Source organism: Cervus canadensis, chromosome 21 (genome assembly GCF_019320065.1).
Source record: "Cervus canadensis isolate Bull #8, Minnesota chromosome 21, ASM1932006v1, whole genome shotgun sequence".
NCBI classification, from domain to species: domain Eukaryota; kingdom Metazoa; phylum Chordata; class Mammalia; order Artiodactyla; family Cervidae; genus Cervus; species Cervus canadensis.
This window is the reverse complement of record NC_057406.1, coordinates 5,480,965-5,505,596: the sequence shown is the minus strand read 5'-3', so window position 1 is coordinate 5,505,596 and position 24,632 is coordinate 5,480,965. Positions and strand designations below refer to the sequence as shown.

General features: G+C 45.7%; 1 protein-coding gene across 1 annotated transcript in view; it reads right to left on the bottom strand.

Moving 5' to 3' along the window:
- The window catches only part of EFCAB6 (EF-hand calcium binding domain 6), a 251,019-nt gene that overhangs the window by 117,525 nt on the left and 108,862 nt on the right, over positions 1-24,632 (bottom strand). Inside the window, exons 11-16 of the mRNA XM_043441591.1 lie at positions 20,690-20,797; positions 18,363-18,468; positions 10,519-10,686; positions 7,590-7,649; positions 7,333-7,493; positions 1,046-1,219 (exon numbers count right to left, since the gene is read on the bottom strand). Coding sequence (XP_043297526.1) covers positions 1,046-1,219; positions 7,333-7,493; positions 7,590-7,649; positions 10,519-10,686; positions 18,363-18,468; positions 20,690-20,797 — 777 coding nt within the window. The remainder of the gene's footprint in view (positions 1-1,045; positions 1,220-7,332; positions 7,494-7,589; positions 7,650-10,518; positions 10,687-18,362; positions 18,469-20,689; positions 20,798-24,632) is intronic.

Sequence of the window (24,632 nt, the reverse complement as noted above, 5' to 3'; positions counted from 1 at the left end):
TCCTCACCTTAGCATTAAAATATTCCCATTGCTCTACACTTAAGAATTTTTTAAAGGGGATATGACAAAGTGAAGTTGGCTGATTAGTTCTACATTTTACCTTTCCTTATGGATTTATTATAAGCTATAGAACAAGCAAGTTAAAATAATATCTTTTCATTAGACTAAACCTATATTTTTCAAAATGAAGGGCTAGAATATTCATCAGTCTGACTTTTAATGGATTTACTAAGTATGTTTTACTGTTACAATTCAATCTGGCCATCATTTAAGTAATTTTATCATTCATGTTAGAAAATGTTAACCAGTGTGATGAGTATATTTTGCAATAAATATTATACAGCACTAAGGAAGCTCCAACTCTGGAAAAAAGTAAGTGTGACTGCAGGGAGGTAATAGTTGAGTGGCAGATGGGTTCTTTGGGAGTTGAAAGTCCTGGGTCCTTCCCCCAGGGTATCCACTAAGTTTGTGAATAACCTGAGCACGCAAAGTCGCTCTCATTTGTGTCCAACTCTTTGTGACCCTGTGGAGTGTAGCCCGCTGGCTCCTCGGTCCATGGGATTCCATTGGAGTGGGTTGCCATTTCCTTCTCCAGGGTATCTTCCTGACCCAGGGATCGAACCCATGTCTCTTACATCTCCTGCACTGGCAGGTGGGTTCTTTACCACTAGGGCCCCCTGGGAAGCCCAAATACTGTGAGGCAAGTCCCCAAACCTCCTCTCAGGTCTCAGTGCTCTGAATGCTAGAATTAATAAGTCAGTGCAGTATATTCCTAAGGTCTCTGCTTGCTCTAAAACTCCCTGACTCTAATCACTGCATTAATCATTTGCCATCTTTCTTATTTAAATCCTAAAATATTTAAATACTCATTTTTGTCAACAAATATTTACTGTCTACCTTGCAGTCGAATTCCACAGACAGAAGAGACTGGCGCGCTACAGTGGACTACTGTCCACGGGGTTGCAAAGAGTCGGGCATGACTGAGCAACTAACGTATCCACAGTAGGGCACCGCAGCTTTAATACACGCTTTCCTTTTGTTTTACCTCTCAGAAAGGTCTGGCAGCGGCTGCTCCTCTTTTTGAAGATGTTCATTTAACAGTTGACCCTTTGGCACAGGAACTGGAGAGACAGTGGGCGGGCGATTAATTCCTAGGCATGCCAAAAGTTTCTTGTAAAGGATTCTTCCTGAAGCAGTATCCTGAAACTTACTGCAGAGTCTGGATTTTAAAAATAATTAGAACACGCCCATTAGAACAGCTGAAATAAGGCCAAGTCTACCAAGTGTCTGCAAGGAGGTGAATGGCTACAGGCTTCCTCCATGGCTGGTGGAGTGCGGGACGGCGCTCCCACTTTGGAAGACAGTAGGGCAACCGAACGTATACTCATCAGAGGAACCAGCTGTCCCGCCCGTAGGCACTTAACTGGAAGAAACGAAAACGTATGCTGCACAAAGACTTGTATAATACGTGTGGCTTTCATTGTAAGAGCAAAAACTGGGAACAAACCAAATGCCCATCAGTAGATGAGTGGACCCACAAGGCTGGGGAAGGCCATAAAACAAGTCTACTCCACAATGAACAAGAACCAACTGTGGATACACAAAACAGCGCCAGTGAGCCACATAGACATTATGCTTGGTGAATAAAAACCTGGCATCTTGTAGGCTTGCCTTCACAGAGAATCCTAGAAAATGCCATGTCATCTGCAGTGACATGGTGCCAGGTGGGTGGAAGAGAGGGATTGCAAAGAGCACAAGGAAGCTTTAAGGATGGTGAAAAAGTTTAGTGTCTGGATTGACAGCTTGTGATGGGTTCATGGAGATATATATACTTAATGGACTTCTTCCAATTATATTATTTAAATATGGGTTAGCTTGAGACTTCCCTGGTGGTCTAGGGGTTAAGACTCCATGCTCCCAATGCAGAGCAATGCCCACCTCACGGAGCTGCAAGAGGCTGGGAAAGTGCTCATTCTGAAAGGAGGGAACAGATCATCTGAAAACCCGGAGAGAGCAGAGAGCTCAGCGTCAGCCTCGCTGAGCTGCATCGTGCAGGAATGGCCACAGCGAACGAGAGCTCCCCGTGGGCTTGACCCTGGGTGACGGCTTTGTGTCCATCACCTCATTTGAGCCTCACCACAACTCTCACGCTCAGCACTTGCCCCAGTTCACAGCTTGTTCAGGGCTGAGCTGGGATTTGAACCCAGGCCTTCTGGCTACAGAGCCCGAGCTCCAGAGGGGCTTGAGGGTCCTGAGGGGCCAGGAAGCCACAGTCTGTTAAAGCAGCTGGTATTTTCCTAATGGCCAGAGGACCTCCGAGTGCTTCAAGTAGGGTTTTAACATGATCATCTCTGTAGGACTTCCCTGGTGGCTCAGATGGTGAAGCATCTGCCTCCAATGCGGGAGACCCGGGTTCGATCCCTGGGATGGGAAGATCCCCTGGAGAAGGAAATGGAAACCCACTCCAGTACTCTTGCCTGGAAAATCCCATGGACAGAGGAGCCTCGTGGGCTACAGTCCATGGGGTAGCAGAGAGTCGGACACGACTGAGTGATTTCACTTTGTAGTTTAGACAAAGACTGGTTACATAATGGAGAAGAGATAGAGAGGCTTCCATCTCAAAAATCCAGGTGATTGCATGATCAACCCACTGAAGTTCACTCATTCATTCATTCATTTCCTCGCTTGACATTTAAGATGCCCTGTCCACAAGCCAGGCACTCTTCCACTCCTAGGTACTCGGGCTTCAGGAGGAAGAGACAAAGTCTCCACGTTTTACATCCTTGGTGGGTGGCACGGGTAGTAAACATAAACAAATGACAGGAGCCATGAAAAGTGGAGCTGGTGACAGGGAGAGAGCTGGGTGACAGGGAGAGAGCTGGTGACAGGTAGGGAGCTGGTGACAGGGAGAGAGTGGTGACAGGTAGGGAGCTGGTGACAGGGAGAGAGCTGGTGACAGGGAGAGAGCGGTGACAGGGAGAGAGCTGGTGACAGGGAGAGAGCGGTGACAGGTAGGGAGCTGGTGACAGGGAGAGAGTGGTGACAGGGAGAGAGCTGGTGACAGGGAGAGAGCGGTGACAGGGAGAGAGTGGTGACAGGGAGCTGGTGACAGGGAGAGAGCGGTGACAGGGAGAGAGCTGGTGACAGGGAGAGAGCGGTGACAGGTAGGGAGCTGGTGACAGGGAGAGAGTGGTGACAGGGAGAGAGCTGGTGACAGGGAGAGAGTGGTGACAGGGAGAGAGCTGGTGACAGGGAGCTGGTGACAGGGAGAGAGCTGGTGACAGGTAGGGAGCTGGTGACAGGTAGGGAGCTGGTGACAGGGAGAGAGTGGTGACAGGTAGAGAGTGGTGACAGGTAGAGAGTGGTGACAGGGAGGGAGCTGGTGACAGGGAGAGAGCTGGTGACAGGGAGAGAGCGGTGACAGGAGGAGAGCTGGTGACAGGGAGAGAGTGGTGACAGGGAGAGAGTGGTGACAGGGAGAGAGTGGTGACAGGTAGGAGCTGGTGACAGGGAGAGAGCTGGTGACAGGGAGGGAGCTGGTGACAGGAGAGAGTGGTGACAGGTAGGGAGCTGGTGACAGGTAAGGGAGCTGGTGACAGGGAGAGAGGGTGACAGGGAGAGAGTGGTGGGGACAGGTAGGGAGCTGGTGAAGGGAGAGAGCTGGTGACAGGCGGGAGCTGGTGAAGGGAGAGAGCTGTGACAGGGAGAGAGCGGTGAGGAGAGAGTGGTGACAGGAGGAGCTGGTGACAGGGAGAGAGTTGTGACAGGGAGAGAGTGTGACAGGTGGGAGCTGGGTGACAGGAGAGAGCTGGTGACAAGGGGAGAGCTGGGTGCAGGGGAGAGAGTGGTGACAGGGAGAGAGCGGTGACAGGGAGAGAGCTGGTGACAGGGAGAGAGTGGTGACAGGGAGCTGGTGACAGGGAGAGAGCTGGTGACAGGGAGAGAGCGGTGACAGGGAGAGAGCGGTGACAGGGAGAGAGTGGTGACAGGGAGAGAGTGGTGACAGGGAGCTGGTGACAGGGAGAGAGCGGTGACAGGTAGAGAGCTGGTGACAGGGAGAGAGCTGGTGACAGGTAGGGAGCTGGTGACAGGGAGAGAGCTGGTGACAGGGAGAGAGTGGTGACAGGGAGAGAGCTGGTGACAGGGAGAGAGCGGTGACAGGGAGAGAGTGGTGACAGGGAGCTGGTGACAGGGAGAGAGCGGTGACAGGGAGAGAGCTGGTGACAGGGAGAGAGCGGTGACAGGTAGGGAGCTGGTGACAGGGAGAGAGTGGTGACAGGGAGAGAGCTGGTGACAGGGAGAGAGCGGTGACAGGGAGAGAGCTGGTGACAGGGAGCTGGTGACAGGGAGAGAGTGTGACAGTAGGAGCTGGTGACAGGGAGAGAGTGGTGACAGGTAGGGAGCTGGTTTCAGGGAGAGAGAGTGAACAGGGAGAGAGCGGTGAACAGGTAGGGAGCTGGTGACGAGGAGTGTGACAGGGAGAGAGTGGTGACAGGTAGGGAGCTGGTTTCAGGGAGAGAGCAGTGACAGGGAGAGAGCGGTGACAGGGAGAGAGTGGTGACAGGGAGAGAGCTGGTGACAGGGAGAGAGTGGTGACAGGGAGAGAGTGGTGACGGGAGAGAGCTGGTGTCAGGGAGAGAGTGGTGACAGGGAGAGAGCTGGTGACAGGGAGAGAGTGGTGACAGGGAGAGAGTGGTGACAGGTAGGGAGCTGATGACACGTAGAGAGCTGGTAACAGGGAGAGAACTGGTGACAGGGAGAGAGTAGCTGGGGGGGGCGGGGTGCAGGTCGGGGGAAGGTGGAGAAGGAGGCGAATAGAGTGACCTGCCACTCTGGGTGGTGAGAGGTCCACCAATCTCCTTTCCAAGTTAACATGTCTAAAATGAAACTGCTGATTTCTACCCCTGGAAACTGTCCCCCTCAGCCTCCCCCAGCTCAGATGACAATCCTGAGTGCCCAGGTGCTTAAGCCAGAAGCTTGGATTCATCCTTACTTCCTGCCCACCCCTCCCCAACCCACACCCCTGGCAGTTCAGCCAGTGGTACTCCAAACACACCCTGAACCTCCACATGTATTCCCGGTATGTATTCCTAGAAGAACCACAGCGACAAAGTGGGCAGGGGGTGGTTCTTATCACACTGAAGTGAAAAAACTGAAAGTGTTAGTCACTCAGTCATGTCTAACTCTTTGCAACCCCATAGACTGGGGCCTGCCAGGCTCCTCTGTCCATGGGATTCTCCAAGCAAGAATTCCGCAGTGGGTAGCCATTCCCTTCTCCAGGGATCTTTCCCACCCAGGGATCAAACCCAGGTCTCCCACATTGCAGACAGATCTTTACCATCTGAGCCACCAGGGAAGCCCCTTGTTAGACCAAACTGCTTTCCAAGAGGCTTTGTCCTTTACCCACCCACCAGCACACATGCGAGAACCACCTTTTCCTCCTTCCTGCTCTGTCTTTCCACGTGTTTGCAAATTTTCATTTCTTTTACTTCAAGTGGTATCGAACATAACTTATAATTTTTTTCTACATATTAACCTACATTTTAACAAAGCAATAGCAAGCCTTCTGCTCAGAGCCTTTGGCAGATAGAGACATCTCATTAGGATTTAATCATACTGTTTTCATGAAAGGCAGACTTAGTGTAACCTCTTTACAGTGAGTGATGCTGTTTTTACATGTAAGAAAAGCCTTTTTTTTTAAAAAAATTAATATACTTCAGAAAAAGAGGAGTTGATATAAAGAAAATAAAGTGTACTCAGGTAGAACATGAATGCCATTGGGCAACATCTTTTTAGGGACAAGTAAACGGAGACCTCAAGAGGTTCCCCTCTGTTGGCCCTTGGAAGCTGCTGCGACCTTTAACAACTCCCAAGCCTCCTCTTCCACCTGCGGCCTCCCCCCTCAGCTGACGATCTCGCCTACCCCTGTGCTGAGAAGTCCGGAGGGGGGACTCCTAGGTCAGCACCCGCCCCCCACGACCCCTCTTCCCACCCTGGCTCCATCTGCTTTTCCTTTCCAGATGCTGGCTGCAGTCTCTGGCTTCTCCCAGCCCGCAGGCACACCAGAGCCTGTCTGTGAAGCCAGGTGACTCCCTTCCTGACCCTACCCTCTCTACTCCACACACATCCCGAGGACCTGCTGGGTCTCCCCCCACCCAACTGCTCACCCCAGTTGCTTTCTCTGTGACCTCTGACCTCGCTGGCCCCCTGCTCCCTGAGACTCCCTGCCCCCTTAGCCTCAGGCACCCCCATCCGGTCCCATCGCCCCGACCTTCTCGGCCTCCTCTGCTGCGGGACCAGCTGGGGCCCTGGTTGCCTGGAGGTGCTCTCAGGTCCTCCCCGAGGCCCGCTCACCTCAGCCAGCCAGTCCACCGCCGACCCAGACAAATGCTTGTCGAACAAACGAACGAGCAAACAGCTGGTGTGAGGAGGACGCTGGGGTCTCGTCCTGGCCCGGACTCCTCTCTGAGCCCCACGTCTTCCTGCAGCCCCTTTTCTGGTGCTTTCACCCCCGGCTGGCCAGCTCCTCTGCTCCCTCAGTGGCCCTGTGTCTCTCCCACCTGGCGGCTCGAGCAGCCCCGGGCATCCCCGGAGACCCCCTCCGCCCTCGGCCCTCAGCCTCCCCGTCCAGAGTCACCAGGCGGTTCCTCTGCTGCCCAGACCACCGGAAGCAGCCGGCCCCACGGTCCTCTGCCCCTCCTCCAACCCTGCAGGTTGCCAAGGTCATCTGCAGTGAGGGAACGCCGCAGGGGGTGAGCCCCTCCACGTGGAGAGGGGAAGGGACACCAGGCAGGACCCATGGAGCCTTCAGGACACTCTTCTCTTCTTTCTCTAGTATCCCTGTCCCCTCCAGCTTTGGCTCAGCTACCACAAAGTAAGTTTTAAACTAAAATGAACTATAAATTATATGTATAAACTATAAATCGGGCTACCATTTATGGGCTGGTTGGTCACAGCCAGATACCCTGGGAGATAAAACAGTATGAAGATTAAGACCGTACGAGTCACGGCGACCAGGATGGGACCCAGGCTCCACGGCTCACTCCCGTGTGTCTCCAAGGAGTCGCTGAACTTCTTCAGGCCTCCATCTCCTTGTTCAGGAAAAGGAGTTGTAGTGCAACCGTACACTCTGGTGGTGAGGACTCAGTCATATAGTATATATGCCAGGTTCTCAACCAACGTTCAAGGTTTAGTACAGGCTCAATAATTAGAAGCTATTACCAATACTACCTACTAGTACATGGCAGAAAACATGTAGAAAAAGGTTTAGAATTATCAAACAGACTTTAAGGAAAATGTGACATGAACTAATTCTGTTACCCGAAAACTTACTTTACTAAATGTTCAGTTGTTAAAAATGGGCAGAATATGCGCATGATTTTCTTGAAATTATTTCGCCCAATGAGTCCTGTGTCTCCGAGGTCATATGACCGCAGCATATTACAGAAAGCTGATATATTCTTAGCAATAGAGTCATGAATAATTTCTTCCACCTACCAGGAAAAAACAAATTTTATTTACCAAGTGGCATGTTTGTAACCTGGGGTGGGAGGTAGCACCCTGGGGCCACATAGGATAGCGTTACTTACTGAATCCCAAGCCAGGAAGAAAGGCACCTTGGTATCTTTATAGGCGGGTATTTTGTGCAGCTGATTGGGAAAGAGAAAATGTGTATAAATACAAATCACTCATAGAGGCAGTGGGAGTTTAGCAGGCAGATGGACTTTGAGCTGTCAGTTTTGTCCCTGATTAGCCGATAGTTTAGACCTTGAGCAGGTGTGTCTGCCCCCCAGCCCCCATCTGGAAACGAGGATAACATTCAGTTTGTGCTTATTTTAAAAAGTACAACAAACATGAAAAAAATCCATCACCTAGAAATTAAATAATGAACACCTAGATTATAACAAAGGGGAATACTCTGTATCTTTTAATATTACATAGCAGAATTTTTACTGACACTGAGGGTTAACAACATGTTAACTGATGATAAATTTAAAAGTCACTAATTACCTATCTCATTTTAAAATTAAATAGATATCATACATGAAAATATATATAAATACATATATCCAGCTCATCAAATTGTATACTGTATATTAAATTGTGTACTTTTATATATCAATTATATCTCAATAAAGTTGCAAAAAATAGTGTGTGTGTATATAATGGCATAAAGGTTTGGAAGAATATGCAAGGGTGAGTAAAAACGTAACACAATTCCTCCATGACAGAATTATCGGTGGTCTTAATTTTCTTCTATTTGCACATCTCTGTGTTCCAGTGTTTCTAATCCATTTGTTTATATTAACATTCACTCAACACACTGCTTTGTGAGGATGCCTAGCACTGGACTATGCTTGAGGGTACCGCTGGCAGTGAAAACAGAGAAGTCTCCGCCTTCCTAGAGGCACAACAATTATCATGACACAAACGTGACCCCATGGCCAGTACAGGTGTGTGAGGTTGATGACTGCAAGGTTGGCTTTGTCAGAGGGGTCCGGGGGATCGCTGGGAAGGCTGAGACCTACTGAAGGACTCCGGACAAGGGAGTGGGAAGGGGATCCTGGCAGGAGCTGCGGTGCTGAGGTTGGTGGAGGGAGCCTGGGGAGCCTGAGGACCTGGCAGTGTGATGGCGAGGAGACCCCGTGAGAGGCGGCCAGGCTGGACCACGAGGCACCTCATCAACCACGTTGGGACGTTCTGCTTTATCCACAAGCCTACAGTCATTAGAGGGCTGGAAGCCCGGAGGCAGATAGGGTCTGATCTAGAGCAGGCAGAGACTACGCTGCTGGCCACATGGAAAACACACTCTCACATGTCTACAGTTTTGTTTTTAAAGAAATAAAAATTGGATTGATTAAAACAGAAAGAGGAAAAAGGATGGCTATGTGCAGTCAATCCTAAAAGAAATCATCCCTGAATAGTCATTGGAAGGACTGATGCTAAAGCTGAAGTCCCAATACTTTGACCACCTGATGGGAAGAGCCAACTCATTGGAAAAGACCCTGATGCTGGGAAAGATTGAGGACAGGAAGAGAAGGGGACAACAGAGGATGAGATGGTTGGATGGCATCACTAATTGAATGGACATGAGCTTGAGCAAGCTCCCGGAGATGGTAAGGGACAGGGAAGCCTGGCATGCCGCAGTCCATGGGGTCAAAAAGACTGAGTAGCTGAACAACAAAGATGTTCAGAGTTGTGGTGATGGGCAGAGGCGATGATGCACAAAAGCCCACACATTCTCTGTCCCACCGGGGAGCTCTGGAGAAGCTGCAGTTCTCTGTTTCTGCAAGTGAAAGGACTCTGGGACTCACTCTGAAACAGCTCAAGAAGGACCCAGTGACGTGGGTTAGGATGTGCACAAGGTGGGCTTCTCAGGTGGCACCAGTAGTAAAGAACCCGCCTGCCAATGCAGGAGATGTAAGAGACGTGGGTTTGATCCCTGGGTCAGGAAGATCTCCTGGAGGAGGGCATGGCAACCCACTCCAGTGTTCCTGCCTGGAGAATCCCATGGACAAAGGAGGCTGGTGGTCACAGGAGTCTGTGGGTTCCCAAAGAGTTGGACACAACTGAAGCAACTTACCATGAATGCACACAAGCCATAATATTTAAACTAAAAGCTAACCTGTACCTGGTAAAAAGAAATCTTTAACAAACATTTCAATGAGACTCTGCTAATGTCTATGGCATGCATTATCTGAAACTAATCTGATTTTTTCAAAGTTCTTAAAATTTTAAAATACTAAATAGCTATTAAAGTTATAGAAGGATTAATAGTAACAAAACTATCAACTTTTCAACTAAAAGAAATAAATATCAAAAGTGTTTGCCACTAGAGGCAATAAGCAGCTGTTGTGTTTTGTTTCATTGCAAATGCATGCATGCTAAGTTGCTTCAGTCAAGTCTGACTCTTTGCGACCCCATGGACTGTAGCCCGCCAGGCTCCTCTGTCCATGGGATTCTCCAGGCAAGAATACTTAAGTGGGTCGCCATGCCCTCCTCTAGGGGGATCTTCCCGACCCAGGGATTAAAACTGCATCTCTTACTTCTCCTGCATGGGCAGGCAGGTTTAGCAGTGCTATTGAAATGCTGTGAAAAGGAGTCATATCTAGTGTATCACGTGCTGCCATTCAAGGAAAGGTTTTTGGAAATGTCAAAGTTCATCCGTCAGTGAGATTTAGAAAAGTGAAAGCTGCTCAGTTGTGTCTGACTCTTTGCGACCCCATGGACTGTACAGTCCACGGAATTCTCCAGGCCAGAATACTGGAGTGGGTAGCCTTTCCCTTCTTCAGGGGATCTTCCCAACCCGGGAATTGAATCCAGGTTTAGAAACTAAAAGTTAAAATCAAACAGCTTTTAAACACAACTCTTACTTAAAATGAAAATTAACTCTGGTGGAAAATGTGCAGTCATTCAGTTATTTAAACCACATTTCACCTGCATCTCTTATTTCACTAACAACACTGAAGTTTCCTGCCGTAAAAAGAAAAGGAAATGTGAAGTTGTGGCAAAACTCACCTTAGGGTTCTGTTCAATTAGCCCAATAAGCTTGCTGACGTTGACACATCCGGTGCACCCAGGGTCAAGTATTCGCATTAGTTCTTTGAATTCTGAATCACTTATTTTTACAACCATGCAATTTAGAATGCGTTGCAGTTCTTGCCCTGTTATATGTCCGTCAGGTTTCTGAGCATGAAAATATTATAAGGGATTTTTTTTTTAAAAAAAGGAAAAAAAGAAGGAAAAGCATGACATGTAATGGCAGCACTTAAAAAGTCAAGATTTGGGGCCAAATAAAATTGTGATTTGAAATACGAGAACCTCAACTGATGCTCACTGTATAACACGTGCCAAGAGCAGCCGGGGGAGGGAATCTAGAATTTTGCCAGTGCTGTTGCTACGATGTTCTTTGTCAGGATGTGGCAAGAAAGAGGCTGACCCTCTCCCCGGGACAGGCTGAATGCTGGTGGTCTCAGAGGCCAAACAGCTTTTCCTGCCCTAACCCACCTGAGGACCCGGCAGCTCAGCCACACTGGGCATAGGCCTTCCTGGAAATTCAATGACAATTTGCCAATTTATTAAGAATATTAATGATGTTTGTTTGCACTACCACCAACCTCGTCAATTACATAAATGGACAATTACTTAGCGAGAAAAATTTCAGCCACACACCATAAAGAAAGCATGCTATGAGCAAAATACTGGGGGGCAAACTTCTTCTCCCAGAATAAAAAATTACCAATAAGTAAATTGAATATCAAAATTGAGAGAAACTATTTACTGGAAAGGCAGGGGAAATAAAGGACCCCATCTCTTCATAAAAGATATTGTGAATATTAATGTGACCAAAGACTTATTAAGTGATATAGCAGTGTATGAATGTCAACTACAAATTTAGGGTCCAAAACTTGAAAAGGACAGAAGGTTTTCTTGGAGAAAATAAAGTAATTTAGAGGGTATGTTCAGGGCACTTTTTGGTGGGGGACTGACCATTGTTTAATGTCCAAGTAGGAATCGTTGACAACTAATATTTATGATTTTCAATAATCAACCCTTATCACTCTCTAATTTGAGTATTTTCATCACCCCCAAAGAAACCTTGTGCCCATTTGTGCTCACTCTCCATTTCTACCCTATCCTAAGGGATTAATCTAGTTTCTATATCTATATATATTTGCTTTTTTTCTGGATATTTCACGTAAATAGAATCATACAACATTTGTATCTGTATGCACCTTCCATCTGCCTTCTTTCAACGGGTATAATGTTTGTGAGGCTTATTCATGATGGTGCATGGATCAGTATTTTGTTCCTTTTTATTCCTGTTACTACTATTCCATTGTATGCTATGCCACATTTTGTATTATAGTAAGTTGATGAACATTTGGACTGTTTCCAGTTTGGAAATGAGGAATAATGTTACTGTGGACTCTTGCACACAAGGCTTTGTGTGGACATGTGTTTTTATTTCTCCTGGGCAGATGAATCTAGGAGTGGAATTCCTGGGTCATGCGATACATTTGTTTTAAATTGTTAAGAAATGACTCTGTTGTTTTCTGTAGCAGCTGTACCATTGAATGACCCCACCAGGCGTGTATAAGCGCCATCCCCACCGTATCACCAGCGCTCACAGCTGTCTGTCTTTCTGATAGTAGCCACTCCAGGGGGCGTGAGGTCGTCACTGCCCATTTGCATTTCCCTGATGACTAACAATGTTGAGCTCCTCTTCCTGTGTTAGCTGGGTATTCCTATATATTCTTTGGTGAAATGTCTATTAAAATCTTGTCCATTTAAAAAATTGGGTAGTCTTCTTATTGAGTTCTAACAGTTCTCATATATTCTAGATATAAGTCCTTTACCAGATACAGAATTTGCATACGTTTTTCTCCTAGTTTGTGGTTTGTCTTTTCACCTCCTTAATGGTATCTTCTGAAGCACAAAAGCTTTTAATTCTAAATTAGTCCAATTTATACATTTTGTTGTTTTATGGATCATGCTTTTAGTATCACATCTAAAAAAATCTTTGCTTAACACAAGGTCACAAAGAATTACACATCTGTCTCCTTCTAAGACTTCTACTGCTTTAGCTCTTATATTTGGGTTTATGGTCCATTTTCAGTTAATTTCTGTATATAATGTAAAGAAAAGGTCTAACTTCAGCTTTTTGCATTGTTCAGTCACTAAGTCATGACCAAGTCTTTGTGACCCCATGGACTGCAGCATTCCAGGCTTCCCTGTCCTTCACCATCTCCCGGAGTTTGCTCAAACTCATGTCCATTGAGTCGGTGATGTCATCCAACCGTCTCATCTTCTGTCAACCCCTTATTCTCCTGCCCTCAATCTTTCCCAGCATCAGGGTGTTTTCCAAGAGTTGGCTCTTTGCATCAGGTAGCCAAAGTATTAGAACTTCAGCTTCAGCATCAGTCCTGCCAATGAGTATTCAGGGTTGATTTCCTTTAGGATTGCCTGATTTGATCTCCTTGCAGTCCAAGGGACTCTCAAGAGTTCTTCTCCAGCACCACAATTTGAAAGCATCAGTTCTTTGGGGCTCAGCTTTATTTATTGTCCAACTCTCACATCTGTTCATGATTACTGGAAAACCATGGCTTTGACTATATGACCTTTGTTGGCATACCCAACTGTCTCAGCACCATTTGTTGAAAAGCTTACTCTTTTCACCTGCTGAATTGGTTGAAAACTAATTGACCATCAATGTGAGGGTTTATTTCCACCCCCTTAATTATGTTCCATTGATCAATGTCTATCCCATGCCCATACCACACTGTCTTTATTACTGTAACTTTTTCCTATGATTCAAAATCTGGAAGTTTAAGTTCTCTAACTTTACTCTTTGTTTCCAAAATTGTTTTGGCTATTCTGCAACCTTTGCATTTCCAAATGAATTTTAAAATCAGGTTTACAATTTCTGCAAAAAAAAAAAAAAAAGCCAGCTGGAATTTTGATGGGCTTTCATTGAATTAACAGATCAATCTGGAGAGAACTGCCATCTTAATAATATTGAGTATTCTAATCCATGAATATTAAATGTCTCTTCACTTATTTACATCTTCTTTTCCTTTTTACCATGTTTTATAATTTTCAGTACACAAACCTGGCCTTCTTTTGTTAAATTTACTTCTAGGTTTGTTATTCCTTTCTGCTGCTGTGAATGGAATTGCTTACTGAAGTTTATTTTCAGATTGTTCATTGCTAGTTTATGGAAATATAACCGATTTTTGTTGACTATGCCAAAGGCTTTGACTGTGTGGATCACAATAAACTGTGGAAAATTCTTAAAGAGATGGGAATACCAGACCACCTGACCTGTCTCTTGAAAAACCTGTATGCAGGTCAGGAAGCAACAGTTAGAACTGGATAAGGAACAACAGACTGGTTCCAAATAGGAAAAGGAGTACGTCAAGGCTGTATATGGTCACTCTGCTTATTTAACTTACATGCAGAGTACATCATGAGAAACGCTGAGCTGGAGGAAGCACAAACTGGAATCAAGATTGCTGGGAGAAATATCAATAACCTCAGATATGCAGATGACACCACCCTTATGGCAGAAAGTGAAGAACTAAAAAGCCTCTTGATGAAAGTGAAAGAGGAGAGTGAAAAAGTTGGCTTAAAGCTCAACATTCAGAAAACTAAGATCATGGCCTCCGGTCCCATCACTTCATGGTAAATAGATAGGGAAACCGTGCAAACAGTGGCTGACTTTATTTTGGGGGGCTCCAAAATCACTGCAGATGGTGATTGCAGCCATGAAATTAAAAGACGCTTACTCCTTGGAAGGAAAGTTATGACCAACCTGGATAGTGTATTTAAAAGCAGAGATGTTACTTTGTCAACAAAGGTCCGTTTAGTCAAGGCTATGGTTTTTCCAGTAGTCATGTATGGATGTGAGAGTTGGAATATAAAGAAAGTTGAACGCCAAAGAATTGATGCTTTTGAAATGTGGTGTTGGAGAAGACTCTTGGGAGTCCCTTGGACTGCAAGAAGATCCAACCAGTCCAACCCAAAGGAGATCAGTCCTAGGTGTTCATTGGTAGGACTGATGTTGAAGCTGACACTCCAATACTTTGGCCACCTGAGGCGAAGAGTTGACTCACTGGAAAAGACCCTGATGCTGGGAGGGATTGAGGGCAGGAGGAGAAGGGGACGACAGACAATGAGATGGCTGGATGACATCACCAACTCAATGGACATGGGTTTGGGTGGACTCCGGGAGTTGGTGATGGACAAGGAAGCCTGGCGTGCTGGGATTCATGGGGTCGCAGAGAGTCAGACTCGACTGAGCGACTGAACTGAACCGATTTTTGTGCATGGAGCTTGTATCCTGTAACCCTGATGAATTCATTTATCAGTTCTAGCAGTTTGTGTGTAAGTCCATTCCTTAGAATTTTCTATTACAAGATCAAGTGGTCTGTGATTAAAGGCAGCCTTTTCTTTCTTCCCAGTGTGTATGCCTTTTACTTCTTTTCTTTCCTAATTACATTGTCTAGAACTTCAGTATAATGTTGGAAAGGAGTAACTAGAGCTGACATTATTGTGTTTTTCCTGATTTGGGGCAGAGAAGGCAATGGCAACCCACTCCAGTACTCTTGCCTGGAAAATCCCATGGATGGAGGAGCCTGGTAGGCTGCAGTCCATGGGGTCGTGAAGAGTTGGACATGACTGAGTGACTTCACTTTCACGCATTGAAGAAGGAAATGGCAACCCACTCCAGTGTCCTTGCCTGGAGAATCCCAGGGACGGGGGAGCCTGGTGGGCTGCCGTCTATGGGGTCACACAGAGTCGGATACGACTGAAGCGACTTAGCAGCAGCAGCAGCAGCCTGATTTCAGGGGGAGTATTCAGTCTTTTGTCATTAACTGTGCTGTTATTGTTTAGTCACTAAATTGTGACAGCCTCTTGCAATCCCATGGACTATAGCCTGCCAGGTTCCTCTGTCCATGGGATTTCCCAGGCAAGAATACTGGAGTAGGTTGCTATTTCCTTCTCCAGGGGATCTTTCCTACCCAGGGATCAAATCCGAGCCTCCTGCATTGGCAAGCGAATCTTTTACTAGCCATCAGGGAAGCCCAATTATGCTGTTAGCTTTGGGTTTATCATAAAGGCCATTTATCAGGTTAGGGAATTTCCCTGCTATTCTTAGTTGGTTGAAAGTTGTTATTGTGAATGAGTGTTGAATTTTTCAATTTTTTTTTTCTGCATTTATGGTCATGCAGATCTGTCTTTTGTTTCTATTAATATTGTGTATTACGGTACTTGATCTTTTGGAAGTTAAACCAACCTTGCCATCCTGGGATGAACCTCATGTGGCCATAAACATTTAATTCTTTTTACATGTTGCTGGGTGCAGTTTGCTAATATTTTTGAGAATTTTTGCAACTATATTCATGAGGGTATTGGTCTGTGGTTTTTCTCGTGATCTCTTCATCTGGCTTTGGTATCAGGGTAACATCGGCTTCAGAGAATGAGCTGAGAAGCATGTCTTCCTTCTACGCACCCTGAGTTTGTAGCAGGCAGCTTTGTGAACAAGCAATCTTTGAAGTCTTCAACACAGAGGATTTGCACATTTTTGGTTAGATGTATTTCTAGGTATTTGGGTTTTCTTTTTTAAAGGATTATTAGCAATACTACTTTAAAACTTCTTTTTCCAATTGCTTATTGCAGTTTATAGAAATATTACTGATCTTCGTATATTGACCCTGTAATCCAATGACCTTCTCAATTCTATGATGAATTCTAATATTTTTTGGAAGGTTCTTTGGGACGTTCTACTCATAAAATCATGTGAGCTGCAGATAACGACACCGAGAATGAAGTACATGAATAGGCAGGGTACAAACTGTTTCCAGGTGCTAGCACATGAGCCACACCTGACTTAAACGAAAGTCAGTGGCATGAGGGGGTCCACTCGGCTTGGGGGCGGCATACTCAGGCAGCACACACAGCTCCGCGGGGGCTGTGACTTGGAGCAGATCGAAAGCCTGTCTTCTAAAAAGTTCTGCGTCCTTCTCTACGGCAGGAGTGGGCCCTGCTTCCCAGGGCCATCCTCTGTGGCCAAATGCCATTCCATGCCCACTGCGGGCTCTTTCCCTGTGCTCTCCTTCTCCTACCAGGTCCCAGAATGTGGCCAAGACCCAGGCAAATAATTGGCAGGCGTGGGGTGGGGGGTCCCCATCGGAAACCCCACCTCTGCGGCTCTCAGCAGGTGATGGCTGCGGCTCTCCTGCGATACTCCGGAGGGTGAACTCATCGGCAGTGGGATTCGGTCTGGCACAGGGCAGACACTCAATTCCCACCTTCTCCTGTGTGTGTCCATGAGTCTGTCCAGAGGTACATCAGGGACTGTTAAGTTGTTGAGATTTGGCTTGGTAAGCATTATTACAGCCCTCCATTAGCAGAGGTGAAGATTCCACCGTTTTTAATTAAATTACTTCTTCAATATACTAATAAAAGCTGAAGCGGGTGAACACATGGGAGCCTTCGTTTATCTTAAAGCGGTGGCCGGGTCAGCACGCTCGCGGGCGGCTCAGTGCAGGGCGGAAGTGTGCCAGCTCGGGGGGCAGCTGGTTCCAATCTCAGCCCCACCACTAGCAGGGGGAGCCCCGGGCCGGGCACTCACCCCCAGCCTCCCTTCCTCAGCAAATGAGGGTGAAACAAAAAGGATCGAGTGACGGTAACAACAGTGTCTGCCTGACAGAGGTGTAGAGAGGCTGAAGTGAGTGGACACCACAAAAATCACTGAAGGCAGAGCCTGCACATAGAATGGGTTCCCTATTCCTGGCCGCTCTCAGAGAACAGGTCAGTAGGTGTGAAGATGAACTGTGCCTGGCACACCAGCTAGAACATCTCCCCCGGACAAAGCAAAACCCAGAGCTCGGAATCCACGCTGTGCGGAGGCATTCTAGACGGACAGAGGTGTGGAGCTGTCCCTGAGTGGAGGGCTTGGCCAGGGGAACCCGGAGCCCAGGGGACTCCCCTTCTGTGTTTGACCCTGAGGCAAAGTAGTTCATTGCCCTCCTGGTCATTTACTAGAGATTCGGTAATTGGATGTGCTCAGTGAATAACTAACTTGTGAGACGTGGCTCTGAACCAAAGCATCCGAACGCTGCGTTCTAAAATGAATGTGAAAGTGGGACAGGAGCTAATGTCTAAAGCAGAATCATGAACAAGCCTCCCTTTGCAGGACAGTTAAGCAACTAAACAGACTATTTTGGGAGTAAGAAAATGTTCCTGTTAAGGGCTACAAGTTGGTTATGAGCCCATAAACTCTAGGGTGGGGATGAGAGGAAAGTTCAACAGGTCAGGGTTAGTCCTTAATTATATAGCTAATGGTGATGAGTCACTTCATTCTTAACAATCTTGACATATGCTGATCTCACCCCCTGGCATTCATCTCACTACATTGCAGTAAACTTTATGTCCCCTATCTTCCCAAATAGACCCAGCTCTTGAGGTCAGGCTTTGCGTCCCTAAGCACTCAGAATAAGTGCCAGCATATAGTGGTCGTGGTGGTTTAGTCGCTAAGTTCTGTCCAACTCTTGCAAACCTGTGGACTCTAGCCCACCAGGCTCTTCTGTCTATGGTATTTCCCAGGCAATAATACTAGAGTGGGTTGTCATTTCCTTCTCCAGAGAATCTTCCCCACCCAGGGATCGAACCTGCATCTCCTGCATTGCAGGCGGATTGTTTACCAATGAGCCACCAGAGAAGCCCATAGCATATAATGGGAGCTCAAAAATACTTGTTGAGTGATAAATGAATGAGTATACAGTTTTTTATTGGTCCTGTCGAGTGTTAGCCTTCCTCGAAACAGTGAGTTTTTCACCAGAGTTTCAAAATCTTACAGAGTTGATGATCAGCAGTGCTTTCTTCAACGATGTATAGTGATCTTCATGTCTAAATAACTTCGTGATAATGTTTTCCTTGTGAACCTGATTTCTAGAGTTGATGCTACAAAATTAAGAGAAAGACGGGAATAAGGTTATATTCTTGACCTTTGTTCTTAATGCAAAAAAAAGAAAAATCACCCTAACAACATCTATACTAACGCTTTATTTCTGGATGGCTCCTCTTCCAAAAAGTGTCACGTGCTCATGTGGGCCCATCTGTCACTCAGTCAGCGTGGTACCCAACCAGGGAGCCAGCTTGCATGCAGTTCCCACAGGCATCAGTTAGTCTTACAGCCCCATCACTCTCCCCCACCCTTGCCGGCTAGCTGTGGCCAGCCGTCTCGCCGGTTAAGGCCTTTGGTCTCAAAAAAAGATGCTGCGATCACAGTTGAGACCACTACTGTGTTGAGATCACTGCTGAGACCAGCACCTCCCTGTGGGGGCAGCGTGTTGTAGCCCGCTCGCCCACATCACCGAGGACACACGTTTCCAGTTTTGAAACGGTGAGGACGTCGACCTTCACAAGCTGTCCCTCACTGTTGACAGTGGCCGTGACCACCTCTATTATCAGACCCATCTCCCTTACTTGCCTCTTGCTTTCATCCCCCGAGGTCAGGGCCAGCAGCCTGTACGCTTGGAGGCCCGTAATCATCCACTGGGGAGATCAGAGCCAGCTTCACTGGGGATTCTGATCACAGCGGAGGCTGAAGACCCTCCTGGCAATATACACTCGCCAGCCTCCCTTTTCAGGGTTCACGGTTTGACACGTCCCACGAAATAAAGAATGCGGTGAATCAGACTGGCTCTGAACATCTCTCAGATCATTTAGGGGACTTCACTGCTGCATCTATACGGCCGTCTTAGCTTTCTCCAGTTGTGCGAGAACATGTAAACACACACAGCCCTGCCACCACTTTTACGGAACATGGGAAGTAGCAGAAATGCTGGGTCTGAGTTCTTCACGTGACTTGGAAACTGGCTTTTCTGAAGACCACAAACACTGGCATGAACGGGTATGTTTGCACCAGTTTTATCTACCACAGTACCACTGACGTTGGGGCTGGACGGTTCTTTGTTGCCAGGGTAGGAGGGGAGAGTGGGGTGGAGGTCCCATGCTGTGCACGGAGGGATGTTTAGCAGCATCTCCCGGCTGCATCCAGTGGAGAATGGTAGCACCCCTGCCCCAGCTGGGACCACCAAACATGTCCCATGACGTTGCGAAACGTCTCCTGGGGGGCCAAGACGGTCCCCAGTTGAGAACTACTCTTTTAAAATAAATAAAGTTCACAGGTTAATTTGTACAGTCCTGAACAAGGCATTGTGGGACAAGAAAACTAGAAAGAAATAGAAGTAACTTTACTTAAGAAACGAACTCATAGAACTGCATGTATTGGTGGGGGGGCGGGGGGCGCGGGGCGAGCGGCTCTGAATACCTGGAAGGCTGGTGACCAGGGCAGTTCATTAAATATTTATAAACCCTGAGACAGGGATTGGACCTAGAGAAATGGGAATTAACTCTGTGGTATATTTCACTTTACAATAGAGCGTAGTGCTTTCAATGAAGGTGCTGAGGTTATAAAGGCTGGTTTTTTCTTTCTTTAAGATTCATATAGGGCAATCAATACAGTGTGCACATCAACATAAAACAGTTCTTAGAGTGAAAGTCTAAATGCTAAAATGTCATACTATTAAGCATTGTTTCATGTTTCGGGGCCCCAACCATGGTTTATGTGATAACGTAAATCTCAAGTTATAATAGACATTAGAATGAAAATGAAAATAATGGCACTCAAGGCAAATAATCCACAGTATATGCACCAGGCAGGTGCAGCTGGAAAACAAGTTAGCATACATTATTCTTTTCCATATAACATTTAAGAATTACATGTTTATACCCAGTTCTACAAGAAGACACTTAGTGCTCAGAGACTGATCTTGGCAGGGTGGGTGTCTGCACTGAGGACATTTAGGCTCCCATTCTGCCTCCATGACTCGTTAAGCCTATGATCTAGTGCAGACTCCCTTAATGTCTTATTTTGCATCTAGAAGTTGGAGTGATAATTATACCCACCTTACAGTTTAAGGTAATTTTAAATAAGAAAAATATATGGAAAATAATTTATAAGCTATACATTATTATGTAAAAGTCTGTAATTATTCAATGAAGACTAATTTGTCATTCAATAAATGAAGAAAAAGTAATTCAAATATTCTCTAACCTTTTGCATATTATGATATGTGTAACCAAACTTTAGCTTAGTTTTTTTTTTTCTTTTACATACCTATTTCTTTTTGTCAAGGGAGCTTTATTGCTAGCTTCATATTGAGGTTCATAAAGTGATGTTAAAAATTGCTTCCAATTGACTTTAGTGGTGGTTTTAAGTCCAAATCTGGATTAGGAAAAACAAAGATAGTATTTTAAATTATATAACACTGCATGGATTAAGTGCTTACTATTGAACTAAAATGGCAGCAGTGAATTCATATGAAATTTTGTATATAAGGTAAACAAAATAATTTAGTAAAATAATACTGCAAATTGATTTTTTAAAAGCAAGGAAAAAACAAACTGACTGTACATCTCCATGTAGCATACATTGAAGGGAGAAACTAAGGGATTTGATAAAAATTCTAATGTTCCTGAAATAATTCTTTCAAATTCATTATTTGAAGAGCTCAACTGGAGTGGTAGGCAGAATAAAAGCCCCAAGATGTTCATGTTCTAGGTCCAGAAAATAGAGGAATAAGAGAGAAAATCTTTAGATATGTGAAAAGCTTTAGATATGTCTGAGAGAGCCCCAAGCCCAGCATTAAGCAGGATGGACAATGTGTACCCACATCTCAAGCCTTGTTGGAAGAAGTGTTCTACTTGTGCGCTCCTGCCATGCAGGGTCCCGTGTTTCAGAGAACAGAAATCATGTAGACGGGAGACGAGCTGCTCAACCATTGACCGAAAATGGCGGCGGGCAGAGTGGGTGTTGGCAAGACTGCTGGCTTACTCTCAGAGTCGTCAGGGAAATAACCCAGAGGATCTCCTGTGAATCTGACATGGGCCACGCGCGGGACAGCAAGTGTGCGTGTGTGCACACACAAATACACGGGGTCATCTAGGTCCTGCCCAAGAAGGCCACTTGGAAGAATGAACGGATCTTAGTAAAGGGAGGCTTTCCTTCTCTATTTCCAGGTTCCCAGGGGCTGAGGAGGGAAGAAGTAAGTGATCAGCTGAGATGGAGATGCATTTGCCTTCATCAAAGAACTGCGGACGTGAGAGCCCAGTGTGGAACCCAGAGACCCAGCAGAAGCTCTCCTGAAAGGAGACGCCTGCAGACAGACACTGGGTAGGCCCAGAGAATGCCGTTTCCAGCTCACAGCAGAGCTAGTTCAGTACAAACATTCCTGCTCCCCATTTTTTCTCTCCTTCCTCTGGGCACTCCCACCCTGGAGGAGTCAGAACCCAAGTTTGCAATATGGGGAAGGAAGAGAAGTGCACAGTGGGGAGAGAGGAAGAGGCCATTTGTGCCCCAGCAGGCCCCGACTGGGCCAGGAACCCGATTCACATTTACATCAGGTCTACAGCTTTGACCATGATCTGCGACTAACTATTGCAACTAGTAAGCTGGGGCTCTTCGTGTGATTTGAGACAAATGAGAAAAATCAAAGTCTGCTCATACTTTTCATCCGGGGGGCAAAAGAACTAATCCAACTGAGGAAATTTAAAGGGACAGTGGGAAACAAAATTAAGTTGCTTTAAGGCTGTAGTGGGCTTCCCAGGTGGTACTAGCGGTAAAGAGCCTGCTGCCAATGCAGATAGATGTCAGAAACGAAGGTTCAGTCCCTCAGTTGGGAAGATCCCCTGGAGGAGGGCACGGCAACCCACTCCAGTATTCTTGCCTGGAGAATCCCTTGGAGGGAAGAGCCCGGCAGGCTGCAGTCCATAGGGTTGCAGAGTTGGACACAACTGAGTGATTTAGCGCGCGTGCACACACACACACACACACACACAAGACTGTACTACTGCCATCTCAACTGAGGTTTACGTTTGCACCCATCCACCCAACTGTCCATCCATTCATACATCCATGTATCATGCCAAACTACCGTCTTTTCCCACTTGAATCTTTGCAATAATCTCATTGGTCTCCTTGTACCTATTGTTGCCTTCCACTGAAATAATTTCACACTTTAACCAGCCTGCTGTTCTTGAAATGCAAATATGATCACTCGTTTGCCTAAAATCTTTCCACGACTCCCCATTGCTCTTAGGACAAAAATTACAGCCCTTTAGCAAGTGCAGCCTGCACAGTTGGCCCTATTCACACCTCCGTCTTTCTCCTGTACCGTGCTGCCCCTTGCCCTCAGCTCCGGCCAGGCCGGACCTTAGATTCCTCAAAATGCTTGTGCTCTTTCTTGCCGCAGGCTCCTTAAACGTGCTGCTGCCTTTGCTAACTGCCACATTCCCCCTCACTGTCTCCCACACTTTAGGTAGCTAGTTCTACTCCTCTTGCAAGCCTCAACTTAATCGTCCCTCTCTCAAGGAAGCCTCCCCCTATTTCCCTAGGCAGGGCTGTTTGTCCTGCAGCAGCACGTCTCTATCCTTTACTGCACTTACCACCACCTAAGTATTAGTATCCTCAGCGGCTAACACTTGCATAGCATTTCAGTTATGATTACAATTATACCAGCTACTGCCTGATCGGTTATTACTTCTGCTATTAGCACCATGTATGTGGTCATGAGAAAGAGAGCTATTGATTGACTAAGTGATTTCATCAAGTGTACAATAAGTGGATTGTCACAGAGGTTTAATGCCTTGCTATTAACATACAAAACAAAGTTTCATCTTTCCTACTCAAACTTTCTTTTCCAGACTTCAAGCACTATTTACAGTTTGCTAATGCTATATGTTTTCACCTTAAATTTAAAGGTGAAAATTAAAAAGTTAAAAATTAACTTTCTATATTGGAAACATTGTGACTACTATTAAAAATATGATCAGCTGCATATATTATGTTTAGGAAATTACCTTACTCTTTGGGAAAAATATCACTCTATATAGTACAGAAAAATAAACTCAAAAGAGATCAAAAAGTTAAACATAAAAACTAGGACCCTTGGAAAAAAGAAAAAAATCTAGGTGTATATTTATCTGATATTTGAACGACAATGGATTTTTAAACAAAACTTAAGAGAAGAAATCACAAACTTATTTATTTAATTACATCAAAATAATAAATTTCTGTACATCAGAAATATTAAAAGTTTGAACCAAACAATAGACTTACAAAGTTATCTTTCATGATGATGCATAACAAATTGTTAATATTCTTAAAACATAAAGTGCTTTACAAATTAATATGAAAATATTAACTTGACTTCTTCCAGTAATGGTGGACTAAGATCCTTCTGGACCAATCCTCTTAGAGATAATCACAACGAACTTTGAGTGTAATACCAAAAGCAGCTACCTAAAAGCACTGCAGGGGTTTCTCTGCTGGCTCAGCTGGGAAAGCATCTGTCTGCAATGCAGGGACCAGGGTTCAGTTCCTAGAAGGAATGACTACCCACTCCAGTATTCTTGCTTGGGGGATCCCATGGACAGAGAAGTCTGGAGTCCATGAGGTTGCAAAGAGTCGGACAGAACTGAGCAACTAAGCATGCCACACAAAAGGGACTAAAGAGTGAACTCTGGCGGGAAATCTATGCTGAGAAGAGAGGCGTTGTAAGAATATTTTCAGTGCATCTAACCCAGGCCAGGGTGCTGTAACATGAGGGGTAGCAAAGGCACCAGTAGGAAAAAAAAAAAAAAGTGGTCTTTATAGCTTAGAAAACTAGAAGATTAACAAGCCTAGATAAACTATACACCTAGAGAGAAAGAGAAGTCCTGGAAAAGAAGGAGCCAGAGAGGGATCCCCAAATTCTGTCTCACCACATTTCTGACTGGTTTCTGATCTCATGTGATCAGGACCTGCTAAAAACTGTAGCTAAACACAAAAGGTCTGAATTAAAATCAGAACTGCCACCCAAGAAACATAATATGCGGCCTGAGTTCAACTAAGATAAGTGCCTACCAAAACAAAAGAAACAACACTCATTGAAAAATAATTATAACAGAAGTTAAGAGTTTCCATGATTTAACACTCAAACTTTCTTTTTTTTTTTTTTTTTTTTAATTTTTTTATTAGTTGGAGGCTAATTACTTCACAACATTTCAGTGGGTTTTGTCAT